Raw genomic sequence first — 20,584 nt, forward strand, 5'->3', positions numbered from 1 at the left:
TCTAGTTACTGTAGCCGCCTGCTGCAATGAAAATATCTCCGTTGGTGGGTGGATATATGGGCCCAATTCCATCATTTTTTCCCAAACAGTGACTGAGTGAGTAGTTTATTTGATCTTATATAGATACGAATTGTACGCTCCAAGTATAAGGTATTATCTTCAGTGCAAGCTCACGAGAAAGGCTTCGTTACCAGCTTGAGGTTTGTTTTGCAGCTAATTTGCGGTTTTCTATGTTTTGTGAATCAGGCAGAGCACCAAAGGCAAAACAACATAACGTTAACGTTAGCTTATTTATCACGAAACTAGCCAGAGTCCAGGCTAGAAAGCTGTCAGTGTCAGGCAATTTGTACTAAGTTGGCTTTCAGTGGAGCCAAATGTTTGACTTGTTGGATTTATTGCTGCTCTGCATTAAAAATGTTGGAGCTACATTTATTCTGTGGGCAGTCGTAGCTAACACACATACACATCCACACACACACACACACACACACACACACACACACACACACACACACACACACACACACATACTTGAATGTACAGTGCAGCCGAGCCAAAGTCCCTGTTAAAAACAATCATTTGACAGCCACATTTTGCCTTGCTATGTGTGTTTGCTCCTGCTGTTAAGGATGTGAGAGATTTGTAACGAAAAGCAACAGGACAAGCTTATGACAGATATTTACAGGAATTATTAATAATGCAATAATTTACCATAAATGTAAATGTAAAATGCTGTTTGTTGCTGTTCTAATTTTGTGTACATCCGAAAAATGTGATGTCCAATTACCTCAAATGGCAGTGATGTTGTAAGCTGGATGCCTTGTTTTTTCTTTGCAAAATTATTAACCCCTATGTCTAATTTTAATAACCATATACCCAAATCAGGTATAGATAATAGTATGATGATAATAATAATAGTTATAATAGTGCATTGATCATATGAGGAGGTTTAAGGGTCCTGTATTCTGAATTCCACAGACTCAGTCCATTACCACGCATGAGTCATTCTGTTGATGGAGACAAAATATACGATCCACAGCAATGCCCAGTGCATTCCTGATCATATTAGTCCTCTAGGTCTGGGCCTGGAGAGTAGTTGGCTAAAATCTGCTCTGGAAAACAATAGGCTGCATGCCACTGTGTGTAGGTTGTGAAATGAGGAGAAGGAGAAAGCACAGTCATTTAAAAAGAAGGCATTTTCTCTGTAGCCATTATAGTATTTATGTTTAGTCTTGTATCATCCTCCTTTAAGTTTACCTACAGTTGTTATCGGTTTCCTTGTGTTGGTGTTCGGCTGAGTAAGATAAGGGAGTAATAGACCACACAGTGGCGTTTAGTCTTCTGGGAGACAGAGTTTATTTTGGTGCTGGGGTTTTGCATACTGATGAGCAGCTCCTGTGCCCACAGCACTGTAGGAGACCGGCAGTGTGAGTAGGCTAAGCAAGTCCTTGAGCTTTCCAGCAAGGAGAAGATGAATTGCAGAAAGTGGTATCTAGAGTCTTATCTGATTTAATAAGAGTAAAGAGTGTGTGGATACCAGAGGAGATGCTTTGATCACATTAGGAGATTGTGTGGTACTGATTCACCCTCCGAAAAAAAGGTAGGAATACAGCGAGGAACTTTGGAGCATTAATTAATGGTATATATTTCATTATTTTCATAAGGTATAGCAAATTATTGATGTATAAGGCATGACATATGACACCTTACTATTTACTTAATTTATATCAAAGGGGCACTCCACTGATTTTACACATAAAGGTCAGTTTACTCATCAGTCAGTGAGAGTACTCAGCTCACCCCAGTCACTTTTTTTTTAACTGTATATGCAATTACATTTAACACATTTATCACAGGAGTTAAAATGATCTGCTGTCCTGTCTAACAAAGACACCCTGAGCTGCAGAAATTAAAGATAGAAGAAGATAAGAAAGCCACTTCATTACGGTTTTGAGTTGTATAATGTCTTCTGGGCCTCTAAAGGGACCTTTCTGAAGACTGACAAGATAACCCTGATGACATCATTGGGGTTATCTCAGGGTTATCTTGAGTTTGGCTTGAGACTTCAAATATTTTACATAAAACCTGTGTTATATAGACCCAATAATAATGTTTGTTTTACAATAACTTCCAGGTAGAAAACTCCTGCTTCCCGTACATACAGTTTAACAGCTCTGAGAAAACAGCTGGATATACTCTCATCTCATTCATCTAAAATGCATGTTTGATGCTTTCATACGTCAACACTAACGTAAGGTTGGAGACCTAATTTACCTGTTGGACCACAGACTAAAGAAAATGACATCACCCAAACTAGCTGTTACTGTTCTTAACACTAGATTTGGTTTATCAAAGACGCTAGCAAAGCTACACAGGACAGACAAAAACCCACAGCAGAAACATAAACTAGGTCAGACCACCATGTTATATATCTTTAAACGTTACAGCTGAAAATGACAACACAAATAAACAAGTTTGTTGATTTCACATTTCTCCACAATTCAAAGCAACTCCCAGTTGTCTACGCGGATGTGACTTTTGTGTACGAGCGACGTCACGGTGATTGGGTCTATACTCGGTAGAATGAAGTTTGACAGATGAGGGCATTTAACAGGCAGGGGAGGTGTGATTAAAGATGCTTTTTAAATTTCATTCTGGGATCCAGTGTTTTTGAAGCATGACCCGTACCAGGGACTTAAAGTCAGGATATTTCAGCCTCTTGCAAGTCGCCAAGTAAATGGAAGTGCAATACTGAATCACTGAAGTGCCCCTTTTACTCAAGGAGGTTGAGCTGAGTGTCAGTTTTGTGTCATTGAAGTACAACTGGTCTCCTCCACAAAACAAGCTTGAAAAATTCCCTTTCTGGAGATTTTTTGTAGCCTGGTTGACACCAGACCCTTCTCAGTTGTAGCTGAGAGTGGGTCTGGGGAAGGTTCATTCACAGCCCACGGACGCCGCTCAAATGCCTCTGGACGCAATTGGATAGTCCTTCAACCAATCAGACCAACGATCCAGGTGACGTAGCAGCGACAGCGGCATCAACGGGTTGCTGCGCTTCGGTGGCCGTCATGTTGAATGTAAACAAGAAGCTGCTCGCCGTCGCTGCGCTATTGTCATCGTGTAAAACCCGCCTCAACGGTTGTGATTGGTGTAAAGCCCGCCTCAACGGTTGTGATTGGTGCCTCGATTTGGAAAAATTGGAAATGGGCTTGAATGGGCTCTTGGTCAGACGGACTTGCAGAGCTAATCTCAAATTTGCCGGAAGTTCGTCAGGGTTTTCCCAGGATAGATTTTTTGAGGAATGTTTTTCAAAATGTATAAACAATCACTTTGACGTATTGTGAATTAATTTCACGTCTGGTTTTAGAAGTTAACCGATGCACTTGTAAAGGTAGCTAAGAAATATGTGTAAATAAACAGTATGTGCATATATACTATGTGTTTAATTTGGTACGTTTTTGTGCATGTAATAGCAAGCCACTGAAGAAGGCATGTGGCGGATATTATGGCTCACAGCCGGCATACGCCCCTCGGGAGCCAACAGCTGGCCGCCTCATGCCATCCTGTAGCCGGACCCCCTCTGCCTGAGCTCCACGCACCTCGCGCAACATACCTTTTGACTTCATGAAGATCCCTGACTCCGGTGATGTAATGAATAAATTTGAAGTCCTTGGGATTGTGGGTGAAGGTAAGAGTTCTCATTCTGATGCCACTGGAAAATGTAAAAGTAAAGTGAAATATAAAAGCATATTCTGTCACTTTCTATTCTGCAAAAGTGACTACTGGTCCAGTCCAGTCTTCAGCCACAGCTTTTATTTTTTTGTGATTAACAATTTTTTAATTGTTAATTTATTTTTTTAACCACATACAAAACATACAATTCGCAACATGAACACAAATATCAAGAAAAGATGACAGTACAATGTTCAAGACCATTTGACAAAATAGTAACGAAATAGACAATACACCCATAAACCAAATAAACATATGTATAAATGACAACACCATAAGCCCATCATACACGTCTCTCTCCAGCAGAAAGCTTCTTAGGAGCCTCCAGAGAGCTCAGCTACTTTCTCCATTTTCTAGTCTAGACATCCAATCTGGCAAACCATTTATATGATATTTTTTCAAACGTCGCCACCCTAGCCCTCTCACAAGCCCACTGCTGGATTGACGGCAGCCCTTCATTCCTCCATCCTCTTAACATAATCTGTCTGGCTATCATTAAACTAGTCTGGACCCAGCTTCTTATGGGCTTATCCATCCCACTTAGGATGGACCCATCTCCCAGAACCAATCATCTTGGGCTGAATGGAACCTGGGTCCCTGCAGTCTGACATAGGTTATCATGTATCCTGGTCCAAAATTCCTAGACCTCATCACAAGACCATAGGACATGTCATTGGTCGTCCTCTTTCTTACATTTCCAACAATTTGGTGTTTCTCTCAGACCAATTCTAAACCATCTGGAGGGAGTCCAATAGGCGCGATGCATCATCTTGAACTGAATGAGACGGACCCTCGCATCGCGTGACATAGTTTTAACAGCCACAGCTTTTCATGTGAGGTGGTACACTCACACATTTGTTGTAGGGCATTTCAGTGAGCAAATCATTTGATTATTTTTTTATTCAATTTGTCTGCAGAACAAAGCTGTTAAAAGCCCAATCTGTTATTCATGATTGTACAACTCAATAAGGTCGAGGACAATGTTTTTTTTAGGAAGAATTTTAACATGGAAACATTGAAGCTGAATTGAAGGTACTGTGACCTGAATTCAGACTCTTGTGTTGTAGAACTGAAGAGATAGATTGTGGGATTCTGTTTTATTGTAAATATCAACGACACAGAGTGACTTGATAGTTCAATTCCCCCCAAAAATGCTTCACATGGCTTTTCTTTTTCCTCAAGCCACATGGTTGATATAAAGTGGCAGAGGCCCTGAGGTAACGCCACCCACTTGTCCCAGTTTTTACTCCCCTACTCTCACATCCTAGAAGTTTTATAATGTGTGTATAATGTGACGCTAGAAGACACAGGGACACTTTGAGCTGGATTTTGAAGGCTGACTGCCTGTCCAAAGATGAGTCTGTCTGGAATGTAGTCAGCACTTTCAGTGCCACATTAAACTGTAAAGTTGTGGAAGTTTTTCCAACCAGCTCTACTTTCTGCCATTGCAGTGCGCTCCACTTGATCCAGCTTCATAGATTTTTCCTCACTGATCTTTAGGTCAGTCAATTTTGTTAATCATTTAGGACTGAGTACAGCATGTAGGCTCACACCAGTAATTGAAATATACAGAATCTGCAATTATATCCAGTTCCTTATCTAAAGGGGAAAACCAATGGGATGAATACTTCTGGTGGTTTTGTTCTTTGTAGCACATAATCTACAAATTTATATTTATTTTTCTTTCATGTTATGTTATCATCTCGTAATATATTTGTCTCAAAGGAAACAATTCCTTTTCTGGTCAGCGTAAGCTGACAAATAGCATATATATTTAAGGCTGTCCAGTTTGCTTGTTGTTTGTCTTTAGGTTTCCTTTTTCTGTTAAGTTAGCTCATGAATTGAATGCTTTTCAGCAGCCAGTTCTTCATTTTCCTATGATATAGACTCCATGAACTAGGCAGCATTTTCAAACAGTCCATGCTGTTTTCTCTCAATTTTAGTCTTTTAGGTATCAACTATGTAAGAAAGAATGTAAGTCTATTAGAGCAGCCTCCTGAAGAGAGTAGATGACTTCTTGTAGCACTTTAGCTTGTAAAGGAGCACGGAGCAGTTCGTCATATGCCTGCTCTGTCCATGAATTCCTCTTGAACCCCCAGGGTGTGTGTGTGTGTGTGTGTGTGTGTGTGTGTGTGTGTGTGTGTGTGTGTGTGTGTGTGTGTGTGTGTGTGTGTGTGTGTGTGTGTGTGTGTGTGTGTGTGTGTGTGTGTGTGTGTGTGTGTGTGTGTGTGTGCCAGGGTCGATAACATCAGAACTACAGTAGCTTGCCAACACTTGTGTCCTACTTTCTGAGCCACCTGTCCTTTTTATAGTGGGGGATGTTTTCATTCCAATTTCCAATTCATGTGAACATATGAGAAGCATTATAAAAAATTAAATAAAAAAAAAAGAGGATTTCAAATGATTTTCACTTTGTAGTGATATCCTGTAGTAGTAATAATAATAATAATAATGGGCTCTAGACTTGTTAGCACTTGTTAGCATTGTTGGCCAACTCAAACATTCTAAAGAAACCTAGTGTTTGTTTATTAATGACTTTATGTCATGCTGGAATTGTTAATCACAAATCAACATTTTAATTTTGCTTCAAAGACAAAAGTATCGTTTGGAATAGATGAAGACTTTGAATGTTCATGAAAAGATTAGCTGTGGTGGAATCTCAGTTAAACATGCGGTTTGCATCTTTTTTAGGTGCCTATGGTGTTGTTTTGAAGTGCCGACACAAGGTAAGATCTTACAGATTTCCATATACTCATTGTGTTACTTATTGGTCCAATCATCAATTGTTTTTCAAAACCTTTGTCTTGTTATATTATGTATTTCATGTAATACATTTTCCACACGAAAACAGTGTTATACCAGAAAGTCAACAAAGCTTTTAAAAGGATAAGTCTGGTGATGTTCTATGTTTTTCTTATTCAGATACCTTGAAAAGACCAAAACTCACAATGACTTGATCCTACTAGCATGTATTGTGTTTGTAGCCTGAAATAGTTTTTTTTCTCTCTTTCCCCCAGCCCTCCATTGTTGTCCAAATCTTTTTAAAACACGTCGGTGAGCCACACCATTACACTTGGTGACAAGTTTTTTCATTAACATGAAACATAGGCATGAGTCAACCCCACATACACCGTCTTGGTGCAGTGAATACTCACTAGAGCACCAAATATGTATTAATCCACAGCTGAAAATAGTCCCCAACAAAAGCCCTATTTACTCCTATTTGAGTAACATTTGATACAAACTACAATGCCCAGATGTTTAAGGAAATTATGTAGCCTTTTTAGTTAATGAAAGTATATATTCATGACCCATTTTGGAAGATTTACATCTTCAGCTGGAACCAGTGAGTTTCGGGCTGAGAACCAGAAACAGGCTGGGGAAGTCAGAGTCAGGCAAAGCCATTGTTGGTTTTGCTCTTTTATGGGATTTGTTGACGATAACAAATATGTAGACTATCACCAGCCTTATCCTTTAAGGATAATGGTGGCAGTGTCCTGTGTTTTTATTTCAAAAGGCTCGTTGACATTAGGTTTATGGCTGTTGGAGGTAATGAAAGGTCTGCAGAAGGCCAGAGAATAATACAACCTTGTGTTTTTTTAAACGAAGTTTGTCAGAAGCTAGTGGTCTTCATGCACCAGAGGTCACATCACTTTAGTTAATTACTGTGATGCCTTAAGTGGCTCCCATGGATTGCTGGATAATTAGCTATAGTCCTTTTGTCTCTGCTCGGCTTCATCAGTGAGAAAGATCTGCTTTAGCACATTTGTCAACTTAAATCCTTCCACTACTCTGCCACTTCATTTGTTTTCATTCATGTAAAAGGGACTTGGAATGGTTGTCCTGAAGCAGTTATTTTTTTAGCAAAAGAAACAGGAAACCAAAACAACAACAACAAACAGCAGGACTTTGAAAAGTTGACGACCCGCATTGCAGTAATAGCCCTGTCGTCTCAGTCCATTTAAAGAAGAGGCTGTGCCAGGAAATGACAGCAATCTAGCACGAATAAGAGAGACAAACTAACTCCTACTGACAGAGATTTGCTGGAAAAAAGACAAAACACTTTCAGAGCCTTCCTCATCGAGATCCTTGATGTTTTTCTTGTTCTGCAATTGCAGTGCATCTGCCTTCATTGCAGGGTTTATTACAGCAATGACCTTACTCAGTGTAGCCATTAGCCAGGTTTCTAATCTAACAGTAGTGTCTCTGTGTGTGCTTATGTGTTGTTGATGCGTTCTAATGTGTGTCACATGCACTTGTACCTGTGTTTACTGTGTATGATACTTGTGTTATGTTTTTCTCATGCCATCAACCTGCCACTTGTCATAATCTGGAATAGTGGTTGTGTCATTTTACTTGTCTATGCCTATGTATTTCTTGTTTTATGTGTATTTGTTGTATTGTTGTAGCGTATCTATTGTTTGAAGCCATTAACCTGCTAGGGACTGCAGATGAAAATGAGCCTGTATGGCTAAATCTGGCACATTTACATGTTGGACTCTGTACTCATGTTGATTAATGTGCCTTTTTAAAATAAAGAAATCTGTGGCCGGGTTAGCTCAGTTGGTATAGCAGGCGCACATATATATAGCGGTGTATGCCTCGATGCAGAAGGTCCAGGGTTCGAGTCTGACCTGAGAAGATTTCCTGCATGTCTTCCACCTCTCTCTCCCCTTTCATATCTATCTGTTCTTTCCATTAAAGGCTGAAATGCCCCCCAAAAATCTTGAAATCTAAATCTAAATAGAACACGTTTGCTCAAGTATGAGAACTGTAAAAGACAACCGCATCAGTCCTGATGTTGAGCCAGCACTCAGAAGTGAGGAAAAAGAAGAAAGGCCTTGCTTTAAGACCAGAATCACAGCCTATAATTACTGGGCTTTATAATTCAGACTGATTGATCCCAGGCATAGGCAGCTGTGTTGGTTTTATACAACAAAACTCGCACCAATAGACCTCACTCAGGTCTGCACAACAGACGCAACAGTTGCCTTGTCTGTAACACTCTCTTTATTTGTGCGAAAATACATCATCATCATCACCATAATCACAAATATTTATCACTCTTGTTCAATGTCTGAACAGATAGCATTTATCAGAACAGATAGCATTAAAGCCAGACTGATATATCAGGTGTTCTGGTTTACATTGGAGGATAAAATAATAATAAAAAATAATTGATAATGGCTGATATTAATCTTTTCTTTTTGTGCATTGATTTTGAAATTTGAAATAATTTGAAATAATCCTGTTTTGACCTAAGGCTCTGGTTTGAATACAGTTTTATTACAGAATGAACACCATATTCTTTACATTTGTAGTGTAAAGGCGTCAGCAACCTTGGGTATCAAAAGAGCCATAAAAAAAATTTAAAAAATATCTGTCTGGAGCCGCACATTTTTTTTTGTCTTATAATAACACAGTAGCACAGTCTATTAAGTCTAAATGAGCATATCCACATTACTACTAGGTCTAAATGAGCATTTATTAATATGGTTTGATGTTACCCTGTCGTTTGACCATTTGATCAATTTACAGTACATTTGCTCTGTTCTGTTTTCTGCAGCAGTTCTGAAATCGTTCTCTCATCCCCAGCCGGATACTTTTCAGCATATGCAGTGTATTTGTTCTTGAAATTTCGTTCAATATCACTTTTTTTGGATTTGTAATCCATAGCTAGTCTATGAAAGCTCAAGACCGACGTTGAGGTTCAGCAAAGTTTACAGGAGAAGGCGCTGGGCCGTAGCCTACGAAGGCTATGACACACATTTAAGTTGACTGAAATGTTATGTAGCCAAAATGGAGAATGTACAAATAACTTCAGGCTTACAGCAATGGTTAATAAAAACTAAAATGTTTAAAAATAACCATTATTCATTTTCATATAACTTTCTGTCAAAGCCACAGGGAGCTAGCCTAGAAATCTAGACCCCCCCTAGCGGCAGCAAATGTAATTTGCAGCCAGGGTCGTCTAGCAACTCTCTGTTGAGCTGGAAAAACCAAACTCTAGTCAGGCCAATCACATCGTGTATAGAGTCGGTGGGCGGGCTTAACATAATGACGGCAGAGTTGCGACGGTTCCGCGTGAATTCCCTGCTACTTGAAAACAAAGAAGATGGCTGCTGCTGCTGGTGAACAGCGGTCTTTGGAATCGGCTTTTCCGCGTCTCTGGAAGACTTGGAGTTCAGCTTTTCTTTGAGAAAAGAACAAAGAACGGCACTGAAGTCATTCTTAAAAAAGGAAGATGTGTTCGGAGTTTAAAGTTGAATCTGTCAACTAGCGTTGCTCTGGTTGGTTGTAGAGCTATCCTATTGCGAGCAGAGGGAATTTGAAAGACAACCGTTTATCCCGCCCCTCGGATTGAGCCCAGCCAATGGGGAGTTCCCAGACCCAGCATCTGGATGTGGGTCTGGCTTGTCAGGCTAACAGGGAGCCACTGGAGAGGAGCTAAAGAGTTGCATGTGGCTCCAGAGCCACAGGTTGCTTACCCCTGCCGTTGTGTGTTTGTGCTGCTGATGCATAGGACTAAAAGAAGGAATGGTCAGTTAGGTTGTAGTGGCTTTGTTTGTTTTGATTTTTTACGATATCAGTTGATGTAAGCATCTTCATATGCAGTTGAGCAATATTTGAGCACACTGTAAACATGTATGGAGGCAATACAACTTTAAAAGGTGATAATATGTGAATGTTTTTTTAGCTTGTTCCCACAAAATCCACAAAAAAATATCACCCAATTTTGCAATTCATCATTTAGTCTTATGAACCCTGTTTTCAGCGAATGCTCTGATAAAACCACTGTGCGCTCTGTCGAGCACTAAGCAGCAGCTAGCTGGTGAACAACGTGCATCATTTAACAGCTGAAGAGCCAGATAGTTTTAGGATTTACATGAAAGCGCATTAAACAAGGCGTGTAACATGTCAACGATAAGCATTCTTGATCTCAGAAGATTGGTGGTTGACTGGGTTACTGTCTGCAATGTACTGTCGTACCATGTGCTGCAGTTTAAAAACAAAACATTTAAAAAGATTATTTCCTAGCTGTGCTTTCGTCATGTGATTTGACATTAGTTTATAAAGCTAATTTCTACTTAATTTGCTCATTACACTTTCATTATTTCTCTGGCATTTAACCAAGGAACAACAATCTAGAAGTCTGACATTGTGCTTTCTGTGGCCCTCGGGTGTGTTGGAAATTCCATAATATATGCAGGTTGTCTTTATTTTAGAAGTTTTAGGGTAAAGCACACAGAAACAGAATAAAACAGTGAGGTCACTGAGGGTAATAAAGTACAACAAACATGAAAAAACAACACCAACACCAATATCGAGAGTTAAACCATTTGTTAAGGGTTACTTTTACAGTATTGCTGAAAGAGTAAGGAGACCAACCAAGATTGCTCCCGCAGGACAGCACAAAACAGATAAAGTCTGAAATAATTCCTGTCCATCCAGTCCACATAGAAAACCAAGATGGTTCATTCTTTATGGCAAGTATCTGGGGAACATGCCTGAAAGTCCAGTGTAAACCCAAACAGACCAGTCACAGATGAAACCGGGCGAATGGAGCTCCCAACTGTATCCATTCCATGTGATAATGCTAGTAAACCACATTTAGTCATATACCTAATATATGCTGTTTTGATAGAATATCTGTTGGGAACTTCATTGCTTGACATGTGAAAGCACAGGCTGAATTAAATGAGTTTTCTGGCTGCAGATCAATATGGACCAGTGCCATCTGGAAAATATTGTATTTTTAGTGTGAATGAACAGACAGTTTTTTTTCAAGGGCTAACTCGCAGATCTATACTGCATAATGATGTGCGCATACACACACACTTGGACGTGGGCACACAGACGATCACACACACAGACACTTACAAAGCAGAATAACACGTACGCTTTCCAAGGGTTTGATGGTGCTGTGACTATGGGCAGGGAAGTGCACTGGCCAGAGAAAATGGCTGTATTTGTGTAACAACTGCTGCTGAGTCGCAGCTGCTTGTGCTTACACAACATACTTATTTCACCACTGACACGCCCCTCAAATTTGGTTTATACAGTGCATGTATTTAACAGGAATAATTAGATCCGAGAAAGATCTGGGGACAAATATAGAAAGGATGGAAATACATGTATGCATTCATCAATTTCCACATACTAATCTGAATCTATTTAAGAGGCTGCTGGATGTGCCTACCCCCCACATATGCTTCCCAACATCTGAACACATATTTAAAAGTCAGCTGGGCTTAGTGGGACATATGTATAAAGGTTTTTGATGACATTATTTGGAGATTTTAGGTGTAATCTTTTCATTGTCAATGTAGTTCCTATATGGTCTTATAAGATGAGTGCATGTAGATGATGCACTTACAAGCCCAACAAATATTTGACTATACAATACTTGGATGTGAATAAGACTGTGCTTTCCTGCCAATGACATCATAATGACACTGGCATGGCAATGGCATTTATGAGGATTGCATGTTGAAAAGAAGTGTATTTGAGATCTCTTTATGGTAGAGATGTTCCGATACCAGTATCGGTATCTGCTCTGATACTGCCTAAAACGCTGGTATCGGTATCGGGAAGTACTGGAGTTAATGCACCGATCCGATACCACGTAATAAAGCCCTAAAGAAAATCTACGTTAAAGTAGTTTATTTATGTTCTTTCTCCGTTATAACTGACTGTCAAACTGGAGAATAAAAGAAAGTTCCGTGGCATTCATGTTTCACAAAGAGTTTAACCTGAGCCAGACCGACAACAGAGATAGAAATCATATCACATCCATACAGGGATAGTAGTATACTATACATATTATTATGTTAAAACATAATAAAATATATGACACACTGGTATCGGATCAGTGCTCGGTATCGGCCGATACGCAAGTTCAGGTATCAGAATCGGTATCGGGAAGCAAAAAATGGTATCGGACCATCTCTAGTTTATGGCAGGTTGTTAATGATGATTTACTTTTAGAAGCAAGAGCGTTTTTAAGGAGCGAGTTTAAGGATCCCATATTATGCTCATTTTAAGGTTCATACTTGTATTTTGGGTTTCTACCATAACAGGTTTGCACATTGTTTACCTCATACTGTCTGTCTGAATATACCTGTATTCCCACTCTGTCTGAAATGCTCCATTCAGGGCCTGTCTCTTTAAGCCCCTCTCCCCAAAAAAGGAAATTGAGCGTTTTGATAAAGTATTTATATAGCACCTTGACCTGCTTTATAATCAAAAAAGACTTTTTGCAATATGGGACCTTTGGTAAGTGTCCGAATACAGACTAAATGAATGTAATCAAGAAGCTGATCTTAGATATCATGCGTGATGTTGCAGCCCTGCGTTAAAATCCAGTTATTGTTGTTACCTGGTAAAGGGACACAGATTTTGTGATTTGCCAGCTAACTAATGTTTTTCAGCTCTGTCTTACTCAGTCTTGTGCAATCTTGCCAAATTTTGCCAGAGCTTTTTGAGAGCACCCAGACTAAAACTGCAACATGCTGCAATGACAAAAAGCGTTGAGCACACTGGGACACAGAGAAGCTTTTGTCTTGTAGTTCTGGCTCATCTTTTATTAATTTCCTGCCCATGTAAATGGATCACCAAAAGAACATGTTTGGGTTTTCTAATTCTTTTTTTCTATCCACTCTGTAATGGGAATACAGTGTTTTATTGTAGTGTGATGAGAGAAAATTAGGGGGAAACTAGATTCAGCGATGCTGCAGCTACATGCACTTTTTGCCAGCTGAGCCACATGGAGGCTCCAGGTCTTTTTCTCTCATCTGTTGGTGCTTGATAAAACCCTATGAATTATGCTAATTTGTTGTTAACTAATTACTGTAAACTTTTGAGACTTATCTTCCTCATACTCGTGGAGCCTCAGTGAGGATATTGGTAAAGTCAATATGCAACTGTTTTTAAAATATAAAGCTAAATCAGATCTCGCAAATTCAAATCCATTGACTTTTAGCCATGCTAGGGGAGCGACTCTAGGCATGGCAATGTTGGTCTGTCGATCAGTCCATCTCTTTAATCCGGACTGAAATAGCTCAACAACTGTTGGATGGATTGCCATGAAATTTAGTACACACATTCATGTCCCTCTTAGGATGAGATGTATACACTTTGCTCATGCCCTGACTGTCCATACAGCGCCAGCGTCAGGTCAAAATTTCAATTTGTCCAATACTTTGGTCTTTGCTAACACTGATGATTTACATAAACATTATTCCTTTAAACGTCAGCATGCTTGCATTGCTGCTAGCATAGTTTCAGACTCTTAGTCTTGTTGAACGCTATGTTCTTAATTTGTGACTGTCTTTGGTAGACCAAAAAAATAGAATGTGATCACTCCTGATGAACTGTAAAAATGAGATTAAATGGTGGAATGGTTTGTGTAACTGCTAGCACTATTGTTGTATAATTAAAAATAACTTTATGAACTCTACCTGTAATTCGTTATCAATATAATTGCTCATAATAGCATTTTTTTTATTTCAGTGGAATCTTACAGAGCGCTCTTTCTTTGGTCACTATTAGTGCTGGTGTTTTTCATTCAGAAAATTCTAAATCATCTATGTCGCTGTTATGCTGTAAGCTATAGGCAACGTGGTGCTAGTGTTTCCTTTGTGAAGTCATTGTGTTGACGAAACTGGGAATATCAGCACTGAGAGTGGTGCTTGCTCCAGTGTGCTCTAGAGTTCATTGACATGTTAAAAGGCATGTTTACTCATGGTAGATTACAGAGCACACTAACCTACAGTACATATGGCTCTCAGTAGAACCAGCAAAAAGTTTGCACACTAAAACTGGAAATGTATGCACACATGTTTCTTCACATGTAATAGTAATAGAGCAAATTGAAAGGAAACAGAGTATTATGACATAAAAGAGTATTGTATATACACTTCGTTTGAGCAGGAGTTTGGGCTGTTTTGTGTCACAGAGCTAAACTTAGCTGAACCTTGATGAAATGATACTTTGTCATATTGCCTCTTTGCTTTACACAGCAGCAACATTCTACTGAAATGATACCGTAGAATTCATTGAAATAGTAATTTAAAAAAAAAAAAAACAGTGGAAGTGGTAAATTTAGATGTCCTTGAATGTGTGGCACACTATCACTAGTTTAACCAGTAGACTAGTGTTCTAAATCCTCCCATCACACTCTGGGACTGTGGATTTACAAATGAAACACTTTGTTCCTAAATTGAAACTTTCCTCTGAAGTAAGTCAAATATAAAGGCTTCTCTCTAGCAGCTAATCTAAATCCTGGATAAGTCATGCACATGGCCATTGGCAGTTGTTTAGCCTGCGGCAGTGTGGGAAACGTGAGTGAGAGGGTAAACATAGCTGTGGTGGGTATTTATTTAAGCGTGGAACACCTCTTAGGAATGTTCACTACACACAGCGTCACCCTCAAAGTGCTTATCATCCCATGAACTGGTTTCCCCAGCCACTCTGACTCCAGAGTGGTAAAACATCATCGACAGCATCAGGGCTCCGTCTCCTCAGTCATGCTCTTAAATGATTCAGTTTGGAAGATTTGAAGTATTTAATTAATTTGTTTTCATCAATTGTAAGATATTTATAAAATGAAGCTTCTTTATGAAAAGCCCTGGCCCTGGCTGTGGAGGTGGTCTGGCTACATAATGATTGGATATCAGCCGGACTCAGACAGGTATAAGTGAAATTGGTCTACAATTGTGTAAGTAGTTTGCATCATTGAAAAAGTATATGCCCACACAGAAGAAAAGTAACAGATTGATATGTCTTCAGGATAACATGAAAGGACAATTGTTGCCCTTCTAATCACCAATAAAATCAGTGTTTCATATTAGAATGTGATGACTGCTACATGAAGATATATTGGAAGGAGATTGTAGAGCAGGTGTGTATGATCTTCTATGTCAAAAAATCTGAAAAGATGGCTCTTTTTTATATCAAAAGAAAACTGTACACTAACTACCACATTGACTCGAATACATTTTTTCCCCCTATTAATCTGAAAAAGTGAGGTCGTCCTATATTCGGGTATGTAGACTTTTAAACACCTCATGACTGGAGGAGTCAATCAAAACTCAGGGGGCCTAAAAGATGCAGAGACACGGTGAGAGGCTCAAAAGTAGGGCAAGTTAGCAAGCAAATGAGAAGAAGTTTTGATGCTAACTTTAGGATGATGGTGATAAACACAGCAGAGTAAGAAGCAGCGAAGAAACAATATGGTGTCACAGAAAGTAATGTATGGAGATGGCGAGTCTAAAAAGACCGTCTTACAAATGCCGACAGCATACTGTGGTACCCAAACCGGCCGCTTCTGTGAGATTGACCGGAGGGTGTGTGTATATATATATACATATATATATACCCTCCGGTCAATATGTATGTGATGGAAAAAGTAATACTTTATTTATTAAAACAAAATGTGGTCCTCATAAAGTCTTTTCCCAAAAGATAAGTCTTGAAGGGGGGGTCCTATTATCGGGGTTGTCTCATATTCGGGTCAATGTGGTACTACTATGGATTTGGTAAACATATAACATATACGCAAATAACATATATACGCCGTGTGTGTTTTTGTTGACAGTATACAGGCTTGTTATCGCATGCTTGGCGTACTGCACATGCAAAATTAGACCCCATCACTGTGCTGACAGAATGCAGATGAGAAAGCATAGAAACAGCAGGGCTGTGAGAATATTTATTATCCAAATAACATACCCTTACACATATTGCATTCCATAGGAGCTTACATTATTTTCACAAAAGAATTTCAATATGCAAAATGCTGCATTAATTTCAATGTGTTGGCTCAGAGTCTCAAGATCACATGGGGTACTGCATCATGTATCTTACCTGTTGCACTTTCTTATATCTAGATGATTTAAAAAGCAACTAGAGGAAGGCTTGCAGCCCACAGTACACCGAAGTATTTGAAAAAATGTTGAGTTAGGATTCAATGTGATATCCTATTTATTGTACAAAGCAAAATTCTCATTATGAATTTGTGTTTTTACTCTAACTACTACGACGAATATGAAGAGACTGCTCTGAAAAACTGAGCATGCGATTTAAGGTTCAGCACTTCCTATGTGCTTAGCATTTTGTGTTTAAAGCTAAGAATTAAGTGAATTAGGAGTTTTGTACATTGAACATCTGTATGTTTAAAAACTGAGGCGATGCAATCGTACGCATTTACTGTAATACAACGTACAAGTTCAGCTGATTGGAACAGGAAGAGAAAGACTGCTGACTGCCAAATGTTCTAAGAACCGACGCTGATGTGATGTAGGCATGAAACTGTAAGAGAAAGACGTCAGCTTGAGTTGGTGTAGATAAAAATACATCTTGACAGGGATGCCCATGCATTAGTCGACATGCGAGAAGAAACCGACAGCTAAGTAAACAAGCAAATCAATTTCCCTCATATAATAGGTCAGCGCTTGCATTAACTGCAACTTTGCGGAGAATATTTCAAACTGTGCATGAATCCCGGTTTTAAACTTGTTAAACAAGCAATTTGGTGCATGGAGATCAACGAACACAGCAAGTGTTCTCCTGAGCAGCAGAAAGCAGCACGTGATCACGTGAGTCATCCTGTTATTAGTGAGTGAGTAAGCGAGTAAGAACATACGTGGCACATGCCAAGAGGAGTCGACATGCTTGCTTCTTATGGTGAAGGCTTTCTGGCAGCTCCAGTATGGCATGGGGTTGAATTTTCCTGGCATGGTTTGGGTTATAAAACCCCCGGGGGCTAAAGGCAGATGCCAACACAGAGCCATTCTCAGTGAACATGTTCCGCAGTGGAGCAGTATGTACAATCCAGTCAGTGGTATTTTTCTGGAATGATATGAAAACCATATATAATGTCCTGTTTACCCACCAAACACCATCCTATTGGTGTTTTACAATATTTTTATAACAAGATCAACAGGCACTAATGGTGTATTGCTCTCAGCCCTAAGCACATGATTTATGTGCCAGCTAGCCTGGTACTCCGGGTGCTTCTGCTACTAATTATTACGATGAATAGTGCACACATATAACATTTTAATTACATTTGTACTTCTGTGGGGTGACTATCAATCTGCTCTCTGTCTTGTATTGAGAGTAAGTTAATCACCAAAATAACTCCCTCTCTGACTTTGAACTGTCAAATAACAGTTTAACAAAATCCATGTAAATGGTCTTTTAATAGTTAATCCACATTTAATCATGCTTAATAGAGCAACAAAAAACTGTCTATTATTTGGTCAATTTCTGCCTTAACTTCAGGTTGCTAATGCCAGCTGTAGTAAACACAAGTCAAGTCTTGGTCCTGATTCAATTCACTTCAAGTTTATTTATAGTGTCAAATAACAACGGCAGATGATTTATAACTCTCAGGACACTTTACAGCTAGAGTAGGTCTAGACCACACCCAGAGTCTCGGCGTCTCTGTACCGTACCTCTGGACCTCTGCAGCTAAAGAATGACTAACGGCACAGCGGCACTTTCTACCTATATGTAGTATAGTTGGACGGAAGTCCTGACAGCTCGTTTAAAGGCAGTATATGGTTCGGAATATTCAGTTCTTCTCTGTGGATTTAGCATTTTGATACTTTCACAGCATTTATATAGCACCTTGACCTACTTTATAATAGACAAAGTTATGGAAATCTCACAAAAAAGTGAGATCCCATGTTGCATTGCTTTTGCCTGTGACTTGGAGTTTAATGAAGATATAATACAATGTTTCAAAATGGAGTAATTAGTGTATTAACCAGATCTATTAAGCCCATCACTGTTTTAGGAGCTGTCATATAGCATCAAGTGAGTCACCACCGCTCTGCAGTCATTTATTGTTTGTCCTATCTTGATCAGAAATGTTCCTTTTTTTCATTTAGCTTAACTTTTATTTCAGCATTGCTTCAGTGTCATATTTAAGGTTACGTAACCAATGCGCTTTCCCCACAGATAATAGAATAGAAAGAATGCAGTCTGCTTAAATGTTATTCCTCCTAAATAAGCTGAGTGGCTGTCAGTAATGTCTAGATTTATTTAGTGAAGAAAAAAGTCTATCCGCCACCTTTGTAGGGAACAGTTATTTTTGCACCCAGTGAACAGAAACTGGGACAGCAGAGGAAAAAAGGACTTTCACATCTAGCATTAAATGGGTCACCTTGAGTGAAGCACTTATCTATGTGGTCCTATCAGGAGCCAGAGAGAGAGATGGAGAGAGAGAGAGAGATGTAGAGGGGACACGCGTTTCGTGTCTGAATGTTAAAGTCATCACTGTCCCCTGGTAGACGAAGGCTATTTCAAGTCTAATGTTGAAGCATTGTTGAACGCTGACTGTCAGGCCCAGCCCACCTGTTGATGTACCCTTGGTCACATCCTGGATGTGGCCTTTTTTCTGAAGTTCTTTCCGTTTACAGTTAACTACATTATAAATCTAACAATGGATATAAAGCACTGCATTATAATGCTTTCAATTCACTCGTTATTCATTTATTTACAGTTTCTCTTTGGCTCTTACTTTTACCACAGTCGGTGTCCACCCCCGGCTGATTTGTGTCTGTGGCTGGCACATGTCATGTACCATAGTGTGAACCAGCCCACTTTATAATCAAACACCACAGGTACATGTTACTGTAAATACCCCAACAGCACTGATGTCGCAGGTTGAAATTATATTGTGTAAAAGCTAACATGCATTGCTTTTGGCTTTGTTGGCAACATATTCAATTCAATTCAATTTTATTTATAGTTTCAAATCATAACAAGCGTTATCTCAGGACACTTTACAGATAGAGTAGGTCTAGACCACACTATCATTTCCAAAGACCCAACAATTCCAGTCATTCCCCCAATAGCATGCATAAGTGCGTAAATGCGACAGTGGCGAGGAAAAACTCCCTTTAGGAAGAAACCTCAGACAGACCCAGGCTCTTGGTAGGCGGTGTCTGAACATATGGCATACTGCAGCAGGCCACTACTCTTTTTGTGCCTCACGACGTGGCTCTTCATTGACCTATTAATAACAACATTTTTTGTTTAGTTTGTAATACCTGCACATATGAAAGATAAATACAAAATAAAGGGCACATTTCACAGTGATGAAAATACACATACAAACACAAATACGCATGTTATTACAAAACAGTCTGCAGCGTCACTAGTACCACTGGGAGTTTAAAATCATTCCAATATTAAAGTCCACAGGGGTTGTCTCCAGTGACTTGTGGGGTCTTTTTATTGCTATCACGTTGAACATCACCTGCGGCCAAAGGAGAGAACTGAGTCATTACAGGGACTGCTGTGTATCTACTGTATATCAAGAAATCTACTGAGGAAAAAGTTCTTACAACCCATCTGCATAGCGCTGCGGAGTAAGGTCTGGTCCTTCCACACATACATTCTGGGATAGGAGAAATAAACTCCATCTCTAAATGCATTTCTTTAAACCAATCACAATCATTCTGGCCAACACTTAGCAACTGAGCTCTGCAAGGTGAGGGACATCCGGCAGAAGATCCGGCGGCGACGGATATTCTGGCGATTATCCGCCCAATGAGTTGTCTTCCATCCAGACTACAACGCAGCTTGTGAGGGGAAAGGGAAGCAATATAAAACAGAGTCTTTTGGTAAAAGTACATTTTTTGGTAAGAGAGTTTAAAGTGAATCAACAACAACAAACTACGAAGGAAGAAAGCTCCTGCGGGGGTGCTGCTTTAAACAAGGAAACACATTTAACTGAAAGAGGATGTCACTACCAGATGTGAGCCAAGTGCAGATGTGAGTTGCTCATGCTCAGATTTTAACGGTTTACGGCATAATGTGTCATACTGAAATTTGTGAA

General features: G+C 39.5%; 1 protein-coding gene across 2 annotated transcripts in view; it reads left to right on the forward strand.

Moving 5' to 3' along the window:
- Positions 1–20,584, forward strand: part of LOC144523858 (cyclin-dependent kinase-like 5) — a 40,097-nt gene continuing 19,513 nt past the window's right edge. Inside the window, exons 1-3 of one of the 2 annotated variants that reach the window (XM_078259789.1) lie at positions 1–96; positions 3,474–3,688; positions 6,424–6,458. In XM_078259789.1, the coding sequence (XP_078115915.1) occupies positions 3,625–3,688; positions 6,424–6,458 (99 nt within the window). In that variant the 5' untranslated portion in view covers positions 1–96; positions 3,474–3,624. The other variant, XM_078259790.1, reaches the window with a different exon arrangement.

The sequence above is a fragment of the Sander vitreus genome, chromosome 9 (assembly GCF_031162955.1).
Source record: "Sander vitreus isolate 19-12246 chromosome 9, sanVit1, whole genome shotgun sequence".
Lineage (NCBI taxonomy): Eukaryota > Metazoa > Chordata > Actinopteri > Perciformes > Percidae > Sander > Sander vitreus.